The sequence below is a fragment of the Zea mays genome, chromosome 5, assembly GCF_902167145.1.
Source record: "Zea mays cultivar B73 chromosome 5, Zm-B73-REFERENCE-NAM-5.0, whole genome shotgun sequence".
NCBI lineage: Eukaryota > Viridiplantae > Streptophyta > Magnoliopsida > Poales > Poaceae > Zea > Zea mays.
In genome coordinates, this window is record NC_050100.1 from 16,368,348 (window position 1) to 16,386,710 (window position 18,363).

Below are 18,363 nucleotides of genomic sequence, written 5' to 3' on the forward strand. Positions count from 1 at the left end.
TTTGACCACCCCTACGTTAGAGCATCTCCAAGAGCTCTCCATAAAACGACTCTTCAAAATCAGTTTTAAGGGACATCTAAATAATAAGTGGGGGTAAATTTTAATCCTTTCTCCAACAGATCCCTTAAAGCAGCAGTTTGTTTCTGGGGAGCCCAAAAAAACCCTCATTTGTAGCTACAAATGAGAGAGTTTTAAGGGTTATGAAAAAGTTGGGGGCGCTTTAGGGGAACTGTTGGAGACATGTTTTTGTGTTTTTCCCCAAAAATAGATTTAGAGGAGACTTCTGGCGAGCTTTTGGAGATGCTCTTAGCCTCGTCAAAAATAGAATGAGACGCCTTGTTTCGGTGAACTCCGTTGTATTCCCTGTTTCCTTATCTATACAAACCAAACTCGCGCTCCAGACCACAGCTCACCCTCACCTGCGACCTGCGCGCATTCACAGCCGCCGGCGCCACACGTGCCCGCGCGCCGGGCGCCACCTCTCTCCCATCCACCAGCCTTCCTCTCCCGGGCCAGGCGGCGCCCCTCAATGGCCGCCACCTTCACCGTCGCCGCCCGCCTCCCGCTGCGGGGCCCCGCGCGCGCTCCGTCCCGGCCGGCCGTCGCTGCTGTAACCCGGCTTCGAAGCCGGCAGGAGCGGCGCGGCCTAGCAGCGACAGGCGGGAGGGGACCTGCCCGGGTTCGGGCCGAGACTTTCTCCGGTGGTGGAGGCGTGGGGCGGAGGGACCCCATGGCGCCGCCTTACAATGTCCTCATCACCGGCTCTACGAAAGGTATCGTCGAGCAGCTCGGTGCTGCCGAATTTTCGTTTAAGCCCCATTATTCATCGAGTTTGACAGGGAAGGCTCCACATCTCTGTTGCGTGTTTGTGTTGAGACACAATGTGTGAAATTCGAAACGAAACCGATAACTACTGGGGCCGAGGTGGGAATGCTTGCATTATCGACCTTTCACTCAATCAATGGAATCTTGAGCTTGGTTTTTTGTATCGACTGAGTGCAGGCTCTCTTTTTTGTATTAGGAGCACCCCTACCCCCACCCCCACGCGCGCGCGCGCGCACACACACAGAGAGAGACACACAAACCCCCCAAAAGGAACTACATGCATGCCAAATTTGCTTCCTCTTGTAGACGCTGGCTTCAAACAAAGAAAACGGTACAGTGTGAGCAAACGGTTTGTACCTTTGACATTGATCGTACTCAACAGTTTTCTGTATTCTTCCGCAGGTATAGGATATGCATTGGCAAGGAAATTTCTGGAGGCTGGTGATAACGTTATAATCTGCTCGAGATCAGGTATATAAGGAACTGTTCATTGGTATTAGCATGTTATGCACTGAAATGCACACTTCACGTCGATTGCACGTGACGTTGGGTCACTGCACGTGGGCCCTGGGCCCGCGCGTCAGTGACCCAACCGACTTCAGAGGATCCCGACCCCACTTAATGGTCTACCATGCTTTTACAGTTTGCAAACTGTTCTGCATAGTAGCCCACCTCCTTTTTTTCTCCCACTTTCCACCGCGGGAGTGAGATGTGATCCATCTATTGCCATTTGACATTCCCTGCACTTTTCTGGTGTATCATGAAAAGTTCTCAATGTTGGTGCTATTTCTCTTAGGTCAATGAAGCCATGAATAATTTTTAAGTCATTGTTAATAACTGAATGTCATTAAGCAACTTCTAAAAAAGAGTATGTAAACGACAACATGCAATAAATTACAGTCGACACCAGTTTAGTCTTTTCCTTGACATGCAGTGTATCCTCTACAGCTCAAAAGGTAGAATCTGTGGTCGGTGACTTGAAGGAGGAGTACGGAGAGCAACATGTGTGGGTACCTACCGCTGAGCTGCTCAGTTTTTATTTATTTTTCGTTAATTCATTTGATCATGAATTGTGTGATTTTCTTGGATGTGACATGGAGTCCCACCTTTTGCTTCTTATTGGTTAATTGTTTCTATTCTGTTGTCACAGGGAACTGTCTGTGATGTTAGAAATGGAAAGGATGTAAAGGCACTTGTGGAGTTTGCACGTGACAAACTTAAGCATATTGATATATGGGTATGCATAGATTTCTTCCCTCACAAAATAACTGCATGTGCATTAATCTTCACAGTTGTTCTTTCTGGTATAGAAACATGGAACTGTTTGCAACAAAATGATACTGATATTTACTGCATCATTTCTGCCAGACCATTTCTTAATCAGGTGCATGAGATATTAAACATAACCGCGGCTTGTTTGTGGCATACCTCTGCTCTAGGCACATCTTTCAGTTTCCTCATTGATTGTTCTTCATTTGTAAAAGGGGAAAATAAAATGAAATCTGCTCCTCTTGGATCAGTTTAGATTAAGTCTGATATTCTGAATATCAGTAGAAATATGGCCTTCCTTTATATATATTTGTTTTGTGGTGCAGATCAACAATGCTGGATCAAATGCATATACATACAAACCACTAGTGGAGACCTCTGATGAGGCTCTCATGTAAGTTTTGTCCTATTTGAGAAACCCTGGCAAATACACTTCTATTCTTTTGTGCTGTTAATATCAGTGATTACTTGGACCTATTCTCTGATTTACTAGGGAAATCATCACCACTAACACCCTTGGATTGATGATATGTTGTCGTGAGGTATTAAACTATTAATCATGCTAAATATTAGCTTTCTTACTTATGATGACCATGAACATTTATTTACTAAACATCGCCATCTTAGGCAATAAATATGATGAGGAACCAACCTCGAGGTGGTCACATATTCAACCTTGATGGTGCTGGTTCTGATGGAAGGCCAACTCCAAGGTATGTGTTTCCAAATTCCAAATACCTAGTGTAATGTAATGTGGACACAGGCTGAGGAATATGCTACTACTCCCTCTGTTCTCGAATATTTGTCGCCGGCTAGTTCATTTTTGAACTAAAACGTGCCAAATAAAAAAGAACGGAGGGAGTACATGATTTTATCTTCCTTTGAATTCACAAATGATAAGATACTGTGTTCTGTAGTGTATAATATCCTCTTGATTTTAAACGCTGGCTGGATCAAACTCTTATCGTCCCTCTCCATATGGGTGTATGTTGTAATTGACACTATTATGACAGACATATGAGTGGGTCAGTAGTTTGGATAAGTGAAATTCGTTGTGAACAGAGACAGATAGCGAGCAAGGATAAACAAATTTGATTTTTATGGCTAATATTAGTGTGAAATACTGATATAGAACTCCAGGTTTTTGTTGTCAGACATATTATCTGAATTTTGACATAATAACCAGATTTGCTGCATATGGTGCAACAAAGAGAAGTGTTGTGCATCTTACGAAGTCACTTCAGGTAGCATACATCCCTTTGTGAGGAACAACCTCAAATTCTTGGTTTTCTTTAGAAATTCCCAGTGACATATTTGGTCATCATGAACATTTGATTTATTATTGTCTCATAGAGAACTCTTGATTTCCTTGAGATATGAAGACTATAAACTACACTAGAAATCAATAACAATTATTTTTCACTGTCCAGAATTATATGTGATTTAGCGAAATCAGTCGGTATAGACTATAGACTAGTTGCTAGAACACCACATAAGGTTTTTTTATCTGTCGCACCTATTTTTAGGACAAAACCAAATGCACACCACATCCACATGTATGTCGGGATCTGTTTATTCATACATGCGATGCGAGCATAATATAGTGATTACAATGTAATGTCTATTACAAAAGCGTAACTTATTACAGAATGACCTAAAGGTCTAAAAAAACTACATCAAATTGATTTTAATTGCAGGCTGAATTGCAGATGAATGAAGTGAATAATGTGATGGTGCACAATCTATCGGTATGTAACCCTCTCATTTGTTCTCTTGCCATAAATATTCTAGACATCTAAAAATTAATCTGAACAACATTGTAACTTTGTAAGCGACATGGCACGGAGGATAGTAGATTGATTATGACTTCTAGGAGTGCAAGGTACATGCATATATAGGCAAGGATGTGGAGGGTTTAGTTTGTACAAGTAAGCCATCACCGAGTATCCTTGCCTATCACCAATCTCCTATTAATCTACCTCACATGGTTTCGATGGCCTGCGCAGTATTGCACTCGTGGGCAATAGGCCTAGCCACAATAAAGGCCTAATCACTTGTCGAACAGGCGTTAACACACTAAATTAGTTTAACTAGCTACTTTCTATAGGCTTTGGGTCTTGCATAAATGCATGACTATCGGATTGCATTCTGCCTCAGTAACCTATAAATAACGCTGAAGGAGGAACCATGCAAATTATATGTATATATCATGTGCAGCCTGGCATGGTCACAACAGATCTTCTTATGTCTGGTGCAACTACAAAACAAGTAAGGATCAGCCCTGACTCATTTTCCTTTCGCCATAGTTAAAATAATTCAGGGTTACTAAATTATGAACTTACTGATGCCAGGCAAAAATTTTCATCAATATATTAGCTGAACCTCCTGATGTGGTAAGAGTTTTATCATTATCTTGTATTCTGGTGTACTGTGGTTGGTTCTTATTTTACAGCGTCCTTGTGGCCAAAGTAGCAATGACTAATTAATTGTTGTATGCATATCTGTTTTGTTGTGCGCCTGTGTGGAACGTGCAGCCGTCTTATCTGAAAATGGAGTTCCTAAGGACTCCAAGACAGTTCATTATTAAATGGATCAACTAGATCATTATCTTTGCTTACATTACAGAAGTTCCAACATGCTAGTGCCCAGTGATAGTGACTTTAGTCATGCATACATTTATATCTGTTGACCTCTTCACTACGGAAATAGTGGATATGTGTATGGCAGTAGTTCCGATGTGACGATTGTGGACTGGGGCTGCAAAATTCTGACCATTATCATACACAATACTACTTACCTTTATCACATAAAATTACGTTAACAAATCACTCAATCCTACGTCATTATAGTTATTGATTTTTTATAACATATACTAAGGAAAATGGGAATGTATCAGGGGTAAACCAAACACTTGGTACAAACTATGCAAACCAACATGTTGTTGGAGGTGGGAGGGTGTGTTTGAAAATATACTAGGGGAGGTGGAAGGGTCGTTTTGAAAGCTGATGCACGGTGGAAGGGTTGTTTTGAAAATTTTCCATGACTGCTTGCATGGTTTGCACCTGATACGTTCCCAAGGAAAATAATAGTCAAAACGAGTTTCAGGGATTGTATTGACTGTCTAGTGAGGAATAAAATAAAACTAGAGAGAGTTAAGTTTTCAAAATCAGATTTCCACAGTTCAGTTCAGTTGAAGTACATCACAATGTTTCATGGACCATAACATGCATGGCTCTGTAGATTCATTTTTTTGCTTGATTTCTCTGGCTATTCAATATAGGTGAGAATTACATTTTTTTAAGCTTCTGGTTGGTAGAAGACTGCATTGACCTGAGATATGTCTCACACTCACTGTTATAATAGGTTGCAGACTACCTTGTTCCAAACGTCAGAGAAATCCCTACCAAGCAATCCATGAAGCCAACCTACATTCGTTTCCTCACAGGCTTGAAGGCCTACTCAAGAATTTTTTCTGTAAGAACTCTTCTGATCATGGGTGCTGTCTTCAATTATTCTTTGGCATCCTGACAACAGTCACAACACCAATTCTCATGCATCTGTAATTCACCATCTATAATTTCACCTGCAGAGACTTGCTTTTGGTGCTAGGAGAAACAAGTATGTTACTGAAGATTAGTTATGCTGCCAGCTTCCAACTGAAGAGATTAGGAACAATTCTTTTCATTAAGCGTCACTTACTTTTCTCATAAGATGGGATGTATTACAGATGTCATCTCATGAGAACAGTGATATACTCTTCTGTACAGTAGTAGCAATTTTTTTAGTAAATGCATAGGAAAACTGTGCATCAATATATCAAGAAGAATATAGAAATAAGGTCTAAAATAGACCACAACATGATAACCACCTCACCTCACGAATATACAAAAGAGTCCATCTAAAAATGATCAAACACCAGCTTTACTCATATGGTTACTCAAAACACTGTTTTACACTGTTTGTAGAGTGGAGTTTGAATATTAGCATGAGGATGGGTAAACTGTTGGAGATAGCCTAAGGCTAAAGGGCACACAACCCCTCGGCACCTATAGGCGTAGGGCACCATTGATGAGCGTCGTCTTTAATGTTTTAAATAATTTGATTGTTGCTAGGGGAGTCCTCTTTAAACACGCATTCATTCCTTTGCTTCCAAAGCCACTAAGACAACTAGAGAATTGATCTCTTTGTGTAGCACAACAAGCACCTTGCATTCCAGACTAGCCCATCAGTCTTAAAAAATAGTATGAGGGATGCTAGGAGCCAAAAGCAACAGATTAACTAAGGAGAAGATCCTGAACCACACTTCCCTAGCGAAGACACAAGTAACTAAGAGTTGCTGCACAATTTCCTCATCTTGATCACAAAAGAGGGCAGGGAACCGGATGATTCATACCACTCTTTGCTAAACTGTCACACCCGGTTCTAGAAGGCAAACAGAATGCGAACCATGTACGTGCCAGGATCAGCAATTCACGTACACAGCAGTTACATAACTGAACATCATCACACAGTGCTCAAATAATAATATAAAGGAAAATAATAGTCGATTACATCATATGTATGAGACATCCACATAGTCTTTAATAATAATCAAAGTGCGAAAACGAAACGTAGATACACGTGGCCTTCACAGGCAGCCGACTGGGGGTTGCCGCTAACCCACGCCTAGAACTCGTCGTACTCTTGGAACTCTTGGAAGTCTTCCTCCACGGCTTCATCTTCTCCTGAACAGTGGTTGCAACGTGGACAACCTGGGGAGGGGGGGTTTGGTGTGTAGAGCAAGGGTGAGTACACATCAACATACTCAGCAAATGTCTCGTTTGGCTGTAGTGGAGTAGCTTTGTGTGGGGTTAAGTCAAGCAGTTGCTTTTAGTTGGTCAAATTATTATTACTAGTAGAGAGAGCCAGATTTTAGTATTAACCCAAGTTGTTAACCCAAAAGTACCCTTTCCAAACGGAAAGAATACCACTTACCATTACCATAGTCATAAGCATCATCCTCGTCACCACCTGTAATCCAAACATCTCTGATCAAGTATCTCTAATCAAGTATCTCTAATCAATGGAGCTCCCTTGGCTGCTCATAACCGCGAGCACGGCTAATATACTAGTTTCATAACACTCTGTAGAGGTTGCGCACTTTACCCACAAGTCGTGATTCCCTTTCTGCTCGGAGAGAGCTACTCCCCATTGACCACTACCTAGGTGGCCTGGTAGGGCATCACTATGTAGCATTTACAAAGATTCCCCGAGGCTGTAGCCGCCCGTTAGGTTTCCTAAATGCACTGCACTCTTCCCTAAGGGGCGAACCAACCTTGGTAAAGCGAGTCGCATACACCGAGCCCCATTGACGGCACGACGGCAAAGCGAACTACACCCCAATTCCTCTAATTATTAAGCTAAGGGCGTCCCATTCCACCCTCATGGTTGCACTGTTTTCCCAGGCGATCATCCAACGAACAGGTCCTTACGGAGAGGCACTCGAGAAACCGCTCGAGTCCCCTTAAATGCTACAAGTATATCATCATAATAAAAAGGGAAATAGTGTATCATAGATAAATCTCATCATGTTCATTGATTAATGTAAAACGCTAGCATAGAACTAATCATAATAATCAATTCCCAAAGGGTAAACAAGGACAGGAAAACAGAATACTAGTTAATCCTTAGGTTGATCATGGTATGCGGGTTAATGAATTATAAAGTAAATGAGACATAATAGGTCAGAGGACACTTGCCTCCACCAACCAGCTGCTGCTCTGGGTCTTCTCCTTCGAGTTCTTCGGACTCCGGGACCAGACCGTTATCTATGCGAATGCAAACATACATCCATATTTTTGAATTAGGAAATAAACAGTACACCATATAAGAAAGCAAATCTATTGAACATGCACATGATAAATGATTTGCCTTCATAATTACGAGAAAGAGAAGAAGGAATTCGCAACGGCTAAAGTTAGAGCCGAGAAATACTACCTGTAGGTTTTTGGCGAATAATCATTAACATTTAATCCTACCTAGTCATACTGATAGGTATTAATCACATGCGCTAATAGAGTTACAATTATTTCCAATTGGTCGACATTAAACAAAGTCGTCGATTAACTACGTGAGATAATTAACGTGATCAATTTTAAGTGGAGTTCAACTACATAAAATAAACAACACGCTCAACGTGCATAAAATACACGAGGGGGGTAGACGGGGCTTCTAGGGGTAGACGGGCGCGTGTATGGGTAGACGGGTGCGTCTATGGGTAGACGGGCACGCCACATGCGTGGCGGAGCGCTACGCGTCGCGCCTGGAGCACGGCGAACCGCGCCAAAACGCCGTGCGCAGGACGGGGCCGCGTCGGGCAACCTGCGCACCACGACAGGGCCGGGCCGCGCCGGGGGTGCCAGGCCGCCGCGAGCTACACCTGGTCTAGGCCGTCGCGAGCAGCGCCAGGCCACGCCGAGCGCCTGGGCCGCACCGCGCCGGGCGCCGGGGCAGGGGACAGGGGCACGCCGCGTGGAAGGGGGGCTGCCGAGCCGGGTAGAGAGCCGCGCCGAGGCTCCACGCGTGCGCCAGACCGCGCCGAGGCACGGCAAGCCGGGCCAGGCCGCACTAGGGGGGACGCGAGAAGACCGCGCGCCGCGCGCCATGGCCGCGCACCGGGCGGCCGTGCCATGGGAGCGTGAGGGAGCCACGCCAAGCCGGGGAGGGCGCAAGGGGAGGGGCGAGGCCGCGCCAAGCCGGGGGCACCACGGTCGCGTCGGGCCAGGCACACCAGGGCTGGGGGAGGGGCCGAGCGTGAGGGAGGGGTCGAGCGTGAGGGAGGGGGAGGGCCGCGTCGGGGCCGTCCGCGCTGAGTCGGGTGGGCGCCATGGCCACCGGGACCAAGGAAGAAGAGGGGGCGGGGAAGAGGAGGGAGAGGGGCTCACCGCGGCGAGGCGAGGGTCGAGCGGACGGGCGCGAGGGCGGCGATTTTGGGCAGCGAGGGCGTTGTGGAGGGGAGAGAGAGAAAGATCGCGCGTCGGGGGAGGGGGTAGAGGAGAGCAGGGAGGTGGTTTTTGGGGTGGGGGATGACAGGTGGGCCCCACCAGGGGCGGCGGCGGTAACCGTCTGCGCGCGGCGCGCGTGGGGGACGGGGGGGCGCTGGGGCGGCTAGGCCACGCACCACAGGGCCGGCCCAGGACGGAGGTGGGCAACGGGGGGGAGGAGAGGGGGTGTCATGCCTGGCTGGGCCGCGGGGGAAGGGGGAGCCAGGTGGGCCGCTAGAAGAAGAAAAGGGGGAGGGAAGGGTTTGGTTTTTTTTTCCTATTTTCCCATTTCAATCTATTTTCTAATTTGTGTTTTAGCTCTAGTTCTTCACCGAAATGCATGTTTCACAGATTCACTCAACAAACAAAATAGATGCATGGTCCGGCATGGTGCAACAACCAAAAGAATTAACCCTAGGGTTTTACTTACACAAGATGTCGAGCTAATTCTCGCTAGAACTTTGAAAAAGAACAAGGCATAGCGAGAAGAAAAAGAAAAAGGAAATGTAACGCCCGAATTTGGTGAGTGTTGGAGAAAGAAAAAATTCAACTCTAAAATTCAGGGCATTACATAAACGATCTACTGCCCAACACCTATCCCAAGCAGCAAACCAAAGGATTTGCATGTTGGCATTGCCCAACTCCTCCAAATACGATTAGTCGGCTCGAAACTGACAGTGCCCACCATAAAATGATCATAAGCTGACTTGGACGAATAAGAACATGAAGGAGGTGTCCAAAAGTGATGATCTGGAGAATCTGGGAGCAAATGCACTTCCCGAACCAGATCCCTAATTAAGAAAAATTCCGAGAAAGCAATATGTGTAATATTTCCTCTAATATCAAGGATCCAGCTCTCTTTATTGATAGCTTCCTGAACATAACGGGACCTCATCGCATTTCTACTTACTGCAACAATCAAATGTGATGCAGTTTTGCAATTTTCATTCCATGTAGCCATCGATCTGCCCAAAATTTAATATCAGATGCATTTCCCACCACTGACTGAACCGAGACAGCAAAAAGAACACCAGTGTTGGGATGGATTTTAACGTCCAAAAAGGGCCATGGGCGGTGTAGCGATCTCAAATTAAAGGACCACCCTAAAACTTCAAGGTTAGGAATGCCAAGGCCACCCAAACTCATAGGCATACAAACCTTATGTCAGCCCACTAAATAGTGCCCTCCTTTGATATCTTTATGACCCTTCCAAAGAAAACCCCTCCTTGTCTATGGCCTTGATAATCCACTTGGGCATTGAAGAACAATAAGATGATAAATTGGAATAGCAGAGAGGACCAATTTGACAAGAGTAGCCCTTTTTGCTAGATGCATAAGAGCACATTTCCAACTAGGTTGTCGGTCTACCACTTTGTCAAGGGAGGAGGTCCCTTTTGGAGAGCCTTCTTACAGACAAGGGCAGTCCCAAATATTTGCAAAGAAAACGCACCACATTTGCAAGGCAACACCCCTTGGGCCATCAAAACATCTTGAGCACAACAACAAATAGGAGCAATCGAGCTCTTTCTGATATTAGTGACAAAGCCTGAAGCCTCCCCAAAAACTCTCAAGATTTCCTTTACTGTCTCCAAATCACCCACAACTGGCAACATAAATAGAACCACATCATCCATGTACAGAGATATTCTATGTTAACTACCCCTTCGAAGTAGCGGTTATAACAATCCACATTCTGCACCCTTTAGGACTGATGAATTGAGAACATCCATAACACACAAAAAGCATGAGTGATAGAGGAGCCCCTTGGTGGCAAATTAGCTCCCCTAGTTTGCCATTAACCAAAACTCTGGTAGATGAAAAACGTAGTAGTTTGGACAACAAATCGCACCAAAGAGGATTATCGGAGTGCAAACTCTAGTCGGGTGGTGGATGCAGCCGCCCTGATCCTAAGATGAGGAGGGGTCTTTGAGGTTTGCCTGATTGGAAGGATGATCACCTAGGAACACACGAGGATTATAGTGGTTCGGGCCGCCTGAGCGTAATACCCTACATCCACTGATGAGTTGTCTTGCTTAGAGCTTGAGAAACATGGAGTATAGGTTATCTCAACCCCAAGGAGTTCTTCCCGAGAGCTAGAGGCTGAGTCCAAGAGGACTTGTCCTTTGCATCGCATGTGCCCTCCCTCTTATAGGCTAAGGAAGGCACATACATGGTGACCGAGCCCCGACAAGTGGGCCCAATAATCTAATATCATAAAACCAGAGTGATGAATCCTATCAGACCAAGATCTCTTTCATGATGGTTAGATATCTTCTCTTGGTCTTCGTGTGGATCTCTTACTTATATGCTCTTACGCCGTCTAGTCGGAGCACGGGCGTAGGCTTTAGCGTTGGTTGCAGCGTAGCCTAATATGTTGTCGTGTGTTGGGGTGTATGGACAATGTCGTCTTGTCCCCTCCGCCTGTTCCACCCCGCCTCAGTAACGCGCGTGGAACAGTAGAATTCATAATGAGGGACGCCCATGTGACGCATTGAGTCAATGGTTCTGCCTTGGTAACGTGCGGGTTACTGGCGCAGCCTAGACCTTGCAGACTTCACACGTCATGTGCATTTAATGCGGAGCGCATGCCACCTACCACTGGCACAGGCAAGTGCACACCCCGTCTGCACTTAATGCTGGCAAGCCCCATGTCAGAGGCTTATGTATGACATAGCCCGATGGCTTACGTCAGGCGTCCCCGGCCGCACGTCGGCACTAGACCTCTGATTCGGCAGGGAGCAGGCCTAGGAACGTGTGGTGACGTAGTATCCCGAACCTCCCCTGATTGGGGGTTTGGAACATGCTTGAGGTGGTCCGGGCCCCAGTTGTAATGATTCGAACACGTGGTAGTACCAGACCTCACCTGGCTTGAGGTCTGAATGACACACGCAGGGTCCATAACAACCCCTGGAGGTTCAGAACCAATATTGTAGTCAAAGAGTGCTTTTACCCTGGGTCATAGAGCTGCTCTAGACCCCCTTTCTAGGGATTCGGTGGGCCTATGTGGAGGTCCGGGTCCCATTCGTGGGGACCTAAACCTACAGTCGAAGTTGATGATTACTCCCTTCTATGGGACTTGTGGTGATGTCGATCCAGCCTAGGAAACGAGCCCAGCTAGCCCAAGGCCACATATGGTGGGCCCCAATCCTGAGTCGGGCTGGTCAGCCAGTAGTTCCGTGGCTATGGGCAGCCATAGGGGTCTCGCCTTGACCCAGCAGGAGTGGGTACCCCATAATTAGGGTACCGATAGAGGCCACCGGCCCAACTTGGGTGAGGTGGCGAACCCGTAGATGGGGCCATACCTGTGTCCTGCTCTAGAAATGCTAGTCCTGAGCTATGTGACGTATGCAGTAGACTGGGTTTAGACTATCTCTAGCAGACTCCCTATCCTACTCCCTATCTCACTCCCTATTTCAAACTTCACTCTACAAACAGTGCAATCTACAGCACAAGGGCTAGATCCCACTGGACTAGGACCCACATAAGTGTAGCCTAGCTCAAGGGCAAGACTTTTTCCTCTACTGCCCCCTGGGCATCTTGGTTCTCTGGGAGGTAGTTTCGACTATCTAAGGCAACCACCAGACCAGAGGCTGGTCCTAAATATGCTCAGGATCGACGCTCAGCAGCGTACCCATGGGACCCCTACTTTGTTACATTCAATCCTTTGAATCATGCAACTGAACCTTACCGAGCCTAGTTTCGGGACCAGCCCTTGAATCTAGATGAGGTATAGATCTCTAGGTACCTAGCCTAGGGTACTTGGTCAGCCGTTCTAGGGTGGTGGAAGGTGTAGGCTTACGGTATGGAACTAAGCTAAGCGGCTACCCAACTTCGGACCACCCCCGATAACGTGGACTTTTCCCTAGGCTGGGTTCCTAGTAATGTGTTCCTTATTCATCATCAAGTAGGGTCCCGAACCAGGAGCAAGGTTAGATACATAACTCAAATTTCATGATTACAACAGAAGTTTGGACCCACAGAAGGGACAAAGGAAAACAACATGCGTAAACAGGAAAAGAAAATGATGGATGAGAGCAAATTATTCCTTTATTACTAGATACATGAGATCTGCATAATGAACACTAGATATCGTGTTTACAAGGTCGCTACCGGGCTGGACCACAGATGGTGCCAGAGACCTAGCTTACATGGGCGGGCCTTACAAGACTAGATCATAGATAGATGCTATCCTATTACAAAGAAAGAGTTCATTCTCACGCTACCTTGTGAGTAGAAGGTACATAGTCGACCTAACCTGTCAAATGACATTGAGCATCAAACTCGAAGGGTAAGTAGCAGCCCATTCTGCCTTGGCGATAGCAGGAGGCGGAGCTTGACAGTGGCCAACGGTGGCTACCCCTAACGCCATGGAGCTCGGGCTGCTACCAACACAGCCTACCCTGAACGCAATGGGTTGTCAAAAGTAACATAGAGGAGGTGAATAGGCTACACCTAAAAATTCCAACACAAACTTTGAACTTTTGTGAGAATAATCAGTCTATCGGCAAGGCCGGTTCAACCGCTATGGAGGGCCGATTGAATCGCACTACCCCGGTCTAACTATGAAGGTGAATTAAAGTTTGAATCTAACACCAAAATTCACAATGGAAGCGTTGAATAAGATTAAACTGGTGAATCTTGAGATATAAGATGAATATAGATGAATCAAACACAAAAACACACAAGACACATGATTTTTACATAGGTTCAGTCACACTACAAAGGTGCCCTACTCCTTGTTGAGGTGCCCACAAAGGGTTGGGAATTTCTCAACCCCGTTCCTCATTGCCGACCACATAGGCCAAGGTGATCCCTTACTCAAGTGCTCATAAGAGTAGGTGATACAAATCGTTCTTGGGGTCGTCCATAACTTTAGAGACTCCCAAGGTAAAATACAAATCGTTAAGGAACAACACGTTCCAAGAACAATGAATTCGCAACTAAGAACGATTGCACCAACTCGAGAGAGAGAGAGAGATTGAAGAGTTAGAATCAAAATCACATTTGAGATCTAGAACTTATCTCACACCGAAGAATCTTCCCACCAATCGAAGGGAGAAGGCCTTGGGGCGTGAGAATGGAGTGGAGTCACTTTGAATGATGTGAGGGCAGCCGTCAATGAGCCTAGGTTCATGAGTTCTAGGGTTGAGAGAGAGAGTTTATATAGTTGGCCCTAAACAGATCTAACTGTTTTGGGCTGACAGTGCAAAAGCTGGTTGAACCGGTGTTAATACCGATTGGACTGAGATTCACCAGAAAGCTCCCTACAAAAAATTAGGTAGAACTACCCTTAAAATACTAGTTGAACTGACATTTTCCAAAGACGTTTCTGTGTAATACCGGTTGAACCGCTCTCACAGGCTGGTTGAATCGAGGTTCATAGAAAAAGTCAAACTTGGAAAAAACCAAGGGAAGGATCCAACAGGCAAACTCACGATTTTTCAAAATAAAGGTAGATTTTGAAATAGATAGAATGAGTTGGTGCAAACCATTCTTAGCTTGCAAAAATTCTAAATGACCGAAGATTACTACCACTAAGTATAATGTAAAAAATATGGGGAATCTTCACCGGGAATCACTAGGTTGATTGCACTTACACTTGTGTCATGGCCGACGAGTTAGGTCTTGGCCCGCAGAGCCCAGTAGTAGGCCGACACAGTAGATCGCGCAGGTCTTGGTGCTTGCTTGCCCTTGAAACACCACCAGTGCATGTGACAGGCCCCATTGGGGACCATCACGACCGGCGGCTGCCTCTAGCGAGGTCATGTTAACGAAGGTGTAGCCCATACTGTCTAAAGCTCCATTCTCAACTACCTATGATAGTTTGATTAAAAAGAATGAAAAGCTTAAGGCTAAGTTAGCTAGCTCTCAAGATGCTATTGAAAACTTGTTAGAGAAAATGAAAATTCTTAGCATTCATAATAATGAGCTAACTACTAAGCTAGAAAACATTGGTAGTACCCCAAGAGCAACTTTAGTTGAAATTTCTGAAATTATTAAAAATAATGATTCTACTTCTTGATTAGATTTAATTGATGATTCTAACTCTTGCAATCAAACTCTTGCTGAAAATATTGTTATAGAAACTTGTCCGAGTGAGGTTGCATTAGAAAATGAATTATTAAAGCATGAAGTGGCTTACCTTGGTAAAGCCTTGTACGATAAGAAAGGCAAAGCCAAACAAACCCAACATCCTTAGGATAACACCACTGCGGGAGTGAACAAGCCCGTGGAGGGTGAAACTATGGTTTGCTGGCTATGTCATAAGGAAGGCCAAAAGTCTTACCAATGTAAGACAAAGACCGAGGGAGAAAAGAAAAAGAAGCCAACAAGCAAAATCTCCAACACCTACATCAACAAGGTGGATAAAAAGGTTGCTACATCATACTTAATCAAGAAGAAGAACGAAAAGGTGATAGCGTTCAAGGTCAACAAGCAAGCCAACATGGTAAAAGGGACCAAACACATCTAGGTGCCAAAGAAGATTATCTCAACCATGAAAAGCACTGTTGGAGAGGAAATCTCTGGCCGAGTGGCAGAATGCACCCGCCCTAAATCCTAAGATGAGGAGGGGCCTAAGTGTTTTGCCTGTTGCTAGATTGTGGAAGAACACACAGGATGACACGAGGATTTAGAGTGGTTTGGGCCGCCGGAGCGTAATACCCTACTCCACTGTGGGTTGTATTGAGTATGAGAGTCTATGAGCTTGAGAGCTTGAGTTGCGTCTAGGTGAGCATGAGTGAGAATGCCTTGTAACGTTGTGTGCCTTCCCTTTTATAGCTCAAGGGAGGCACGTACAAGGTTGCTGAGCCCCGACATGTGGGCCCAGGGACATAATGGAAGAAATACACAAAGTAACTACTGCCTTAAAACGCTAGGGTGATCTCCGAGCGCCATAATGTCCGTGGTGCATATAGTATTGATATCCCGCGCTGCTTCCTCGGTAACGCGCGAGTGATGATGAGCATAGTATACGCCGCAGCACGGGCGTACTGTCTGCCAATGGAATGGACAGGCACGCCGCCTGCAGGACGGCTTGGTCGCCGCCCGTCAGCGGAATGAACAGGGCACATTAAATGCTGAGGCGGCACATCGCCTGCCAGTGGAATGGACAGGTCGCCGCCTGATAGCAGAGTGGGCAGGCCTCATTAAATGCCGAGGCGGCACATCGCTTGTCAAGCGGCGTGCCTTATCCGCAATAAATGTAGAGGTCGCGTGGCCCAGAGGCCTTACGTTAGGCTCCGCCCGCTGGCTTACGTCACGGGCAGTGGGCTACGTGGCAGCATCGGGTCTCCGCCTGAGCGGGGAGCGGAAGCGTACACGGCATGGTCCGGACACATGTCGGCTCCGGACCCCCGCCTAGCCTTGATTAAGGTCTGGGTACTCTTTGTCCCAGAATCTCGGGACCCTGTTGTGAGTGGCCTGGACCCCACACAGAGGGGTCCAGGACTCATCCCAGGGGTCTGGTTCGTGCCCGTGGAGGTCCTGGACCTTACTCGGAGGTCTGATCCATATATACAGGGGTCCAGCACTTTCCCATGGGGTTTGGACCCACTGTTGGTGTCTTGGAGCATATCGTCTTCTCTGGCCACGTGGCGGCCCCGGAGCCGTCCACGTGGTGGGGTCGGGTGCTGTTTGCCACGCGACTAGAGATAGCCGCGCGGGCACCGCGCCTTCATACTGTCGTAAGGGGTACCCCTGTTTCAGGGTACCGACAGTGGCCCCTGGGCCCACCTCAGGGGAGGATACGAGCCTACAGGTGCAGCTAAAGCTTGATTGGCGATTTGTGTGCCGCTTCCGTGTGCTTGCTGACGTAATCACTGCCAGCCCGCTTTCGGTCACGCCAAATGCCACGTCTATCCCCGCGGCTGACTGACCCGTGGCCCCCATGCTTGATGGTTTCGCCAGGCCACGCGCGGGGCACCTCAATACTTCTGCATTGATTTTGAAAATTCACCTTCTCTGTCTTCTGCGACGGCCCCGAGGAGGCGTGGTATAGGCGCGAGTGGCGGTTTGACTTCTCCGCACCAAGGAGTATGACTCGTGGGCCCGGGCCCCCATGTCAGGGACTGTGCTGTTGTCTCTTGCGGCGAAGATGAAGAGGCGCACTACTGCGGGCACCGGTTCGCTGGGCGTGCACGGCGGTTCGCCTTCCCCGCACTCGGGAACCGACATCCAAGGAGTATGACTTGTGGGCCCGGGCCCCCATGTTAGAGACTGGGCTGTTGTTTCCGGTGGAGATGGAGAGGCGCGCGGGTGGCGGTTTGCTCCTTGCGTGGCGGTTCGCCTTCTCAGCACTCGGGGACCCGCACACCAGCTGTATGACTTGTGGGCCCGGGCGCCTGTGTCAGAGGCTGGGTTGCTTTGGTGCGCGTCGGGCGAGATTTTCTGCGGCGTCTCAGGGCACGAGCGGGAGAGTCTTCCTTGAAAAGGGGTTCACCCCGCGTGCAGCAGTTACGCTTTCGCATTCTCTCCAACTGCTGCGCCCTTTCGCCCTCGAGCTCTCCGCGCCACTTTGCCTTTGCGCTCCTCTGCTCTCCGCCGCTGAAGTCCTCATGGCCTTGCTAGTCCATCCCAAGTGCTTCCAGCCCGAGGTGGCACGCAACTAGGTGCACAACCTGTTCGGATGGGGCACGCCGGCGTTCGCCGGAAGGATCCGTGCCGGCGCCACTCCCCTTGGCGATCTCGCCATCGGGGAGTTCGTGCTCTTCATCTCCTACTTCTCCTGTGGGTTGACGCTGCCGATCTCGCTTTTCTTCCTGCTACTGCTGGAGGAGCTCGGCCTCCAACTTTAGCACCTCGCGGGGGCGACGCTTCTTCCGCTAGCACCCAGACGAAAGGGTGATGCGCGGCGACCTTCCGGAGATGGAAATCAAGTTGAGTTGCGGCTCCATCTTTCACTTCTTCCGGAGTTGAGCTGCGCCTCCTACAGCGGCCTCGCCGGCTCCTCCATGAACTTCACTAGCACCTCGCGGTACGCCTCCATGAACTGGTCCAGCTCTGGCTCCATCTCAGCGGCCAGGCCACCGAGCGCCGTGCGCCACCACGCCTCCATCTCTTTGGCTTTAATGGCCTCGACGTCACCTCCAACGATGGGGGCTCCTTTGTCTTGATGCATGCATCGAGGAGGCCGCTGCCGCTGGCAAGCTGTGCCCGGCGGTTGCGGCAGCAGCTGTGTTATGACGGCGCTGAGGGAGGATGCCCACGGGCGGTGGTAGTAACCGCTAGTCTGGTTGCCGATACTGAA

The 18,363-nt window shown here is 47.5% G+C and overlaps 1 protein-coding gene across 1 annotated transcript; it reads left to right on the forward strand.

Annotated features, from left to right (window-relative positions):
* Positions 1-373: 373 nt before the first annotated feature.
* LOC100280491 (short-chain dehydrogenase/reductase SDR) lies at positions 374-5,883 on the forward strand. Its single transcript, NM_001153411.1, is given in 13 exon segments — positions 374-773; positions 1,228-1,296; positions 1,774-1,835; positions 1,976-2,062; positions 2,421-2,488; positions 2,588-2,636; positions 2,722-2,807; positions 3,281-3,338; positions 3,792-3,842; positions 4,312-4,362; positions 4,446-4,487; positions 5,458-5,568; positions 5,684-5,883. Coding segments are annotated over 13 exon segments (1,026 nt in total). The 5' UTR covers positions 374-529; the 3' UTR covers positions 5,732-5,883.
* Positions 5,884-18,363: the final 12,480 nt, after the last annotated feature.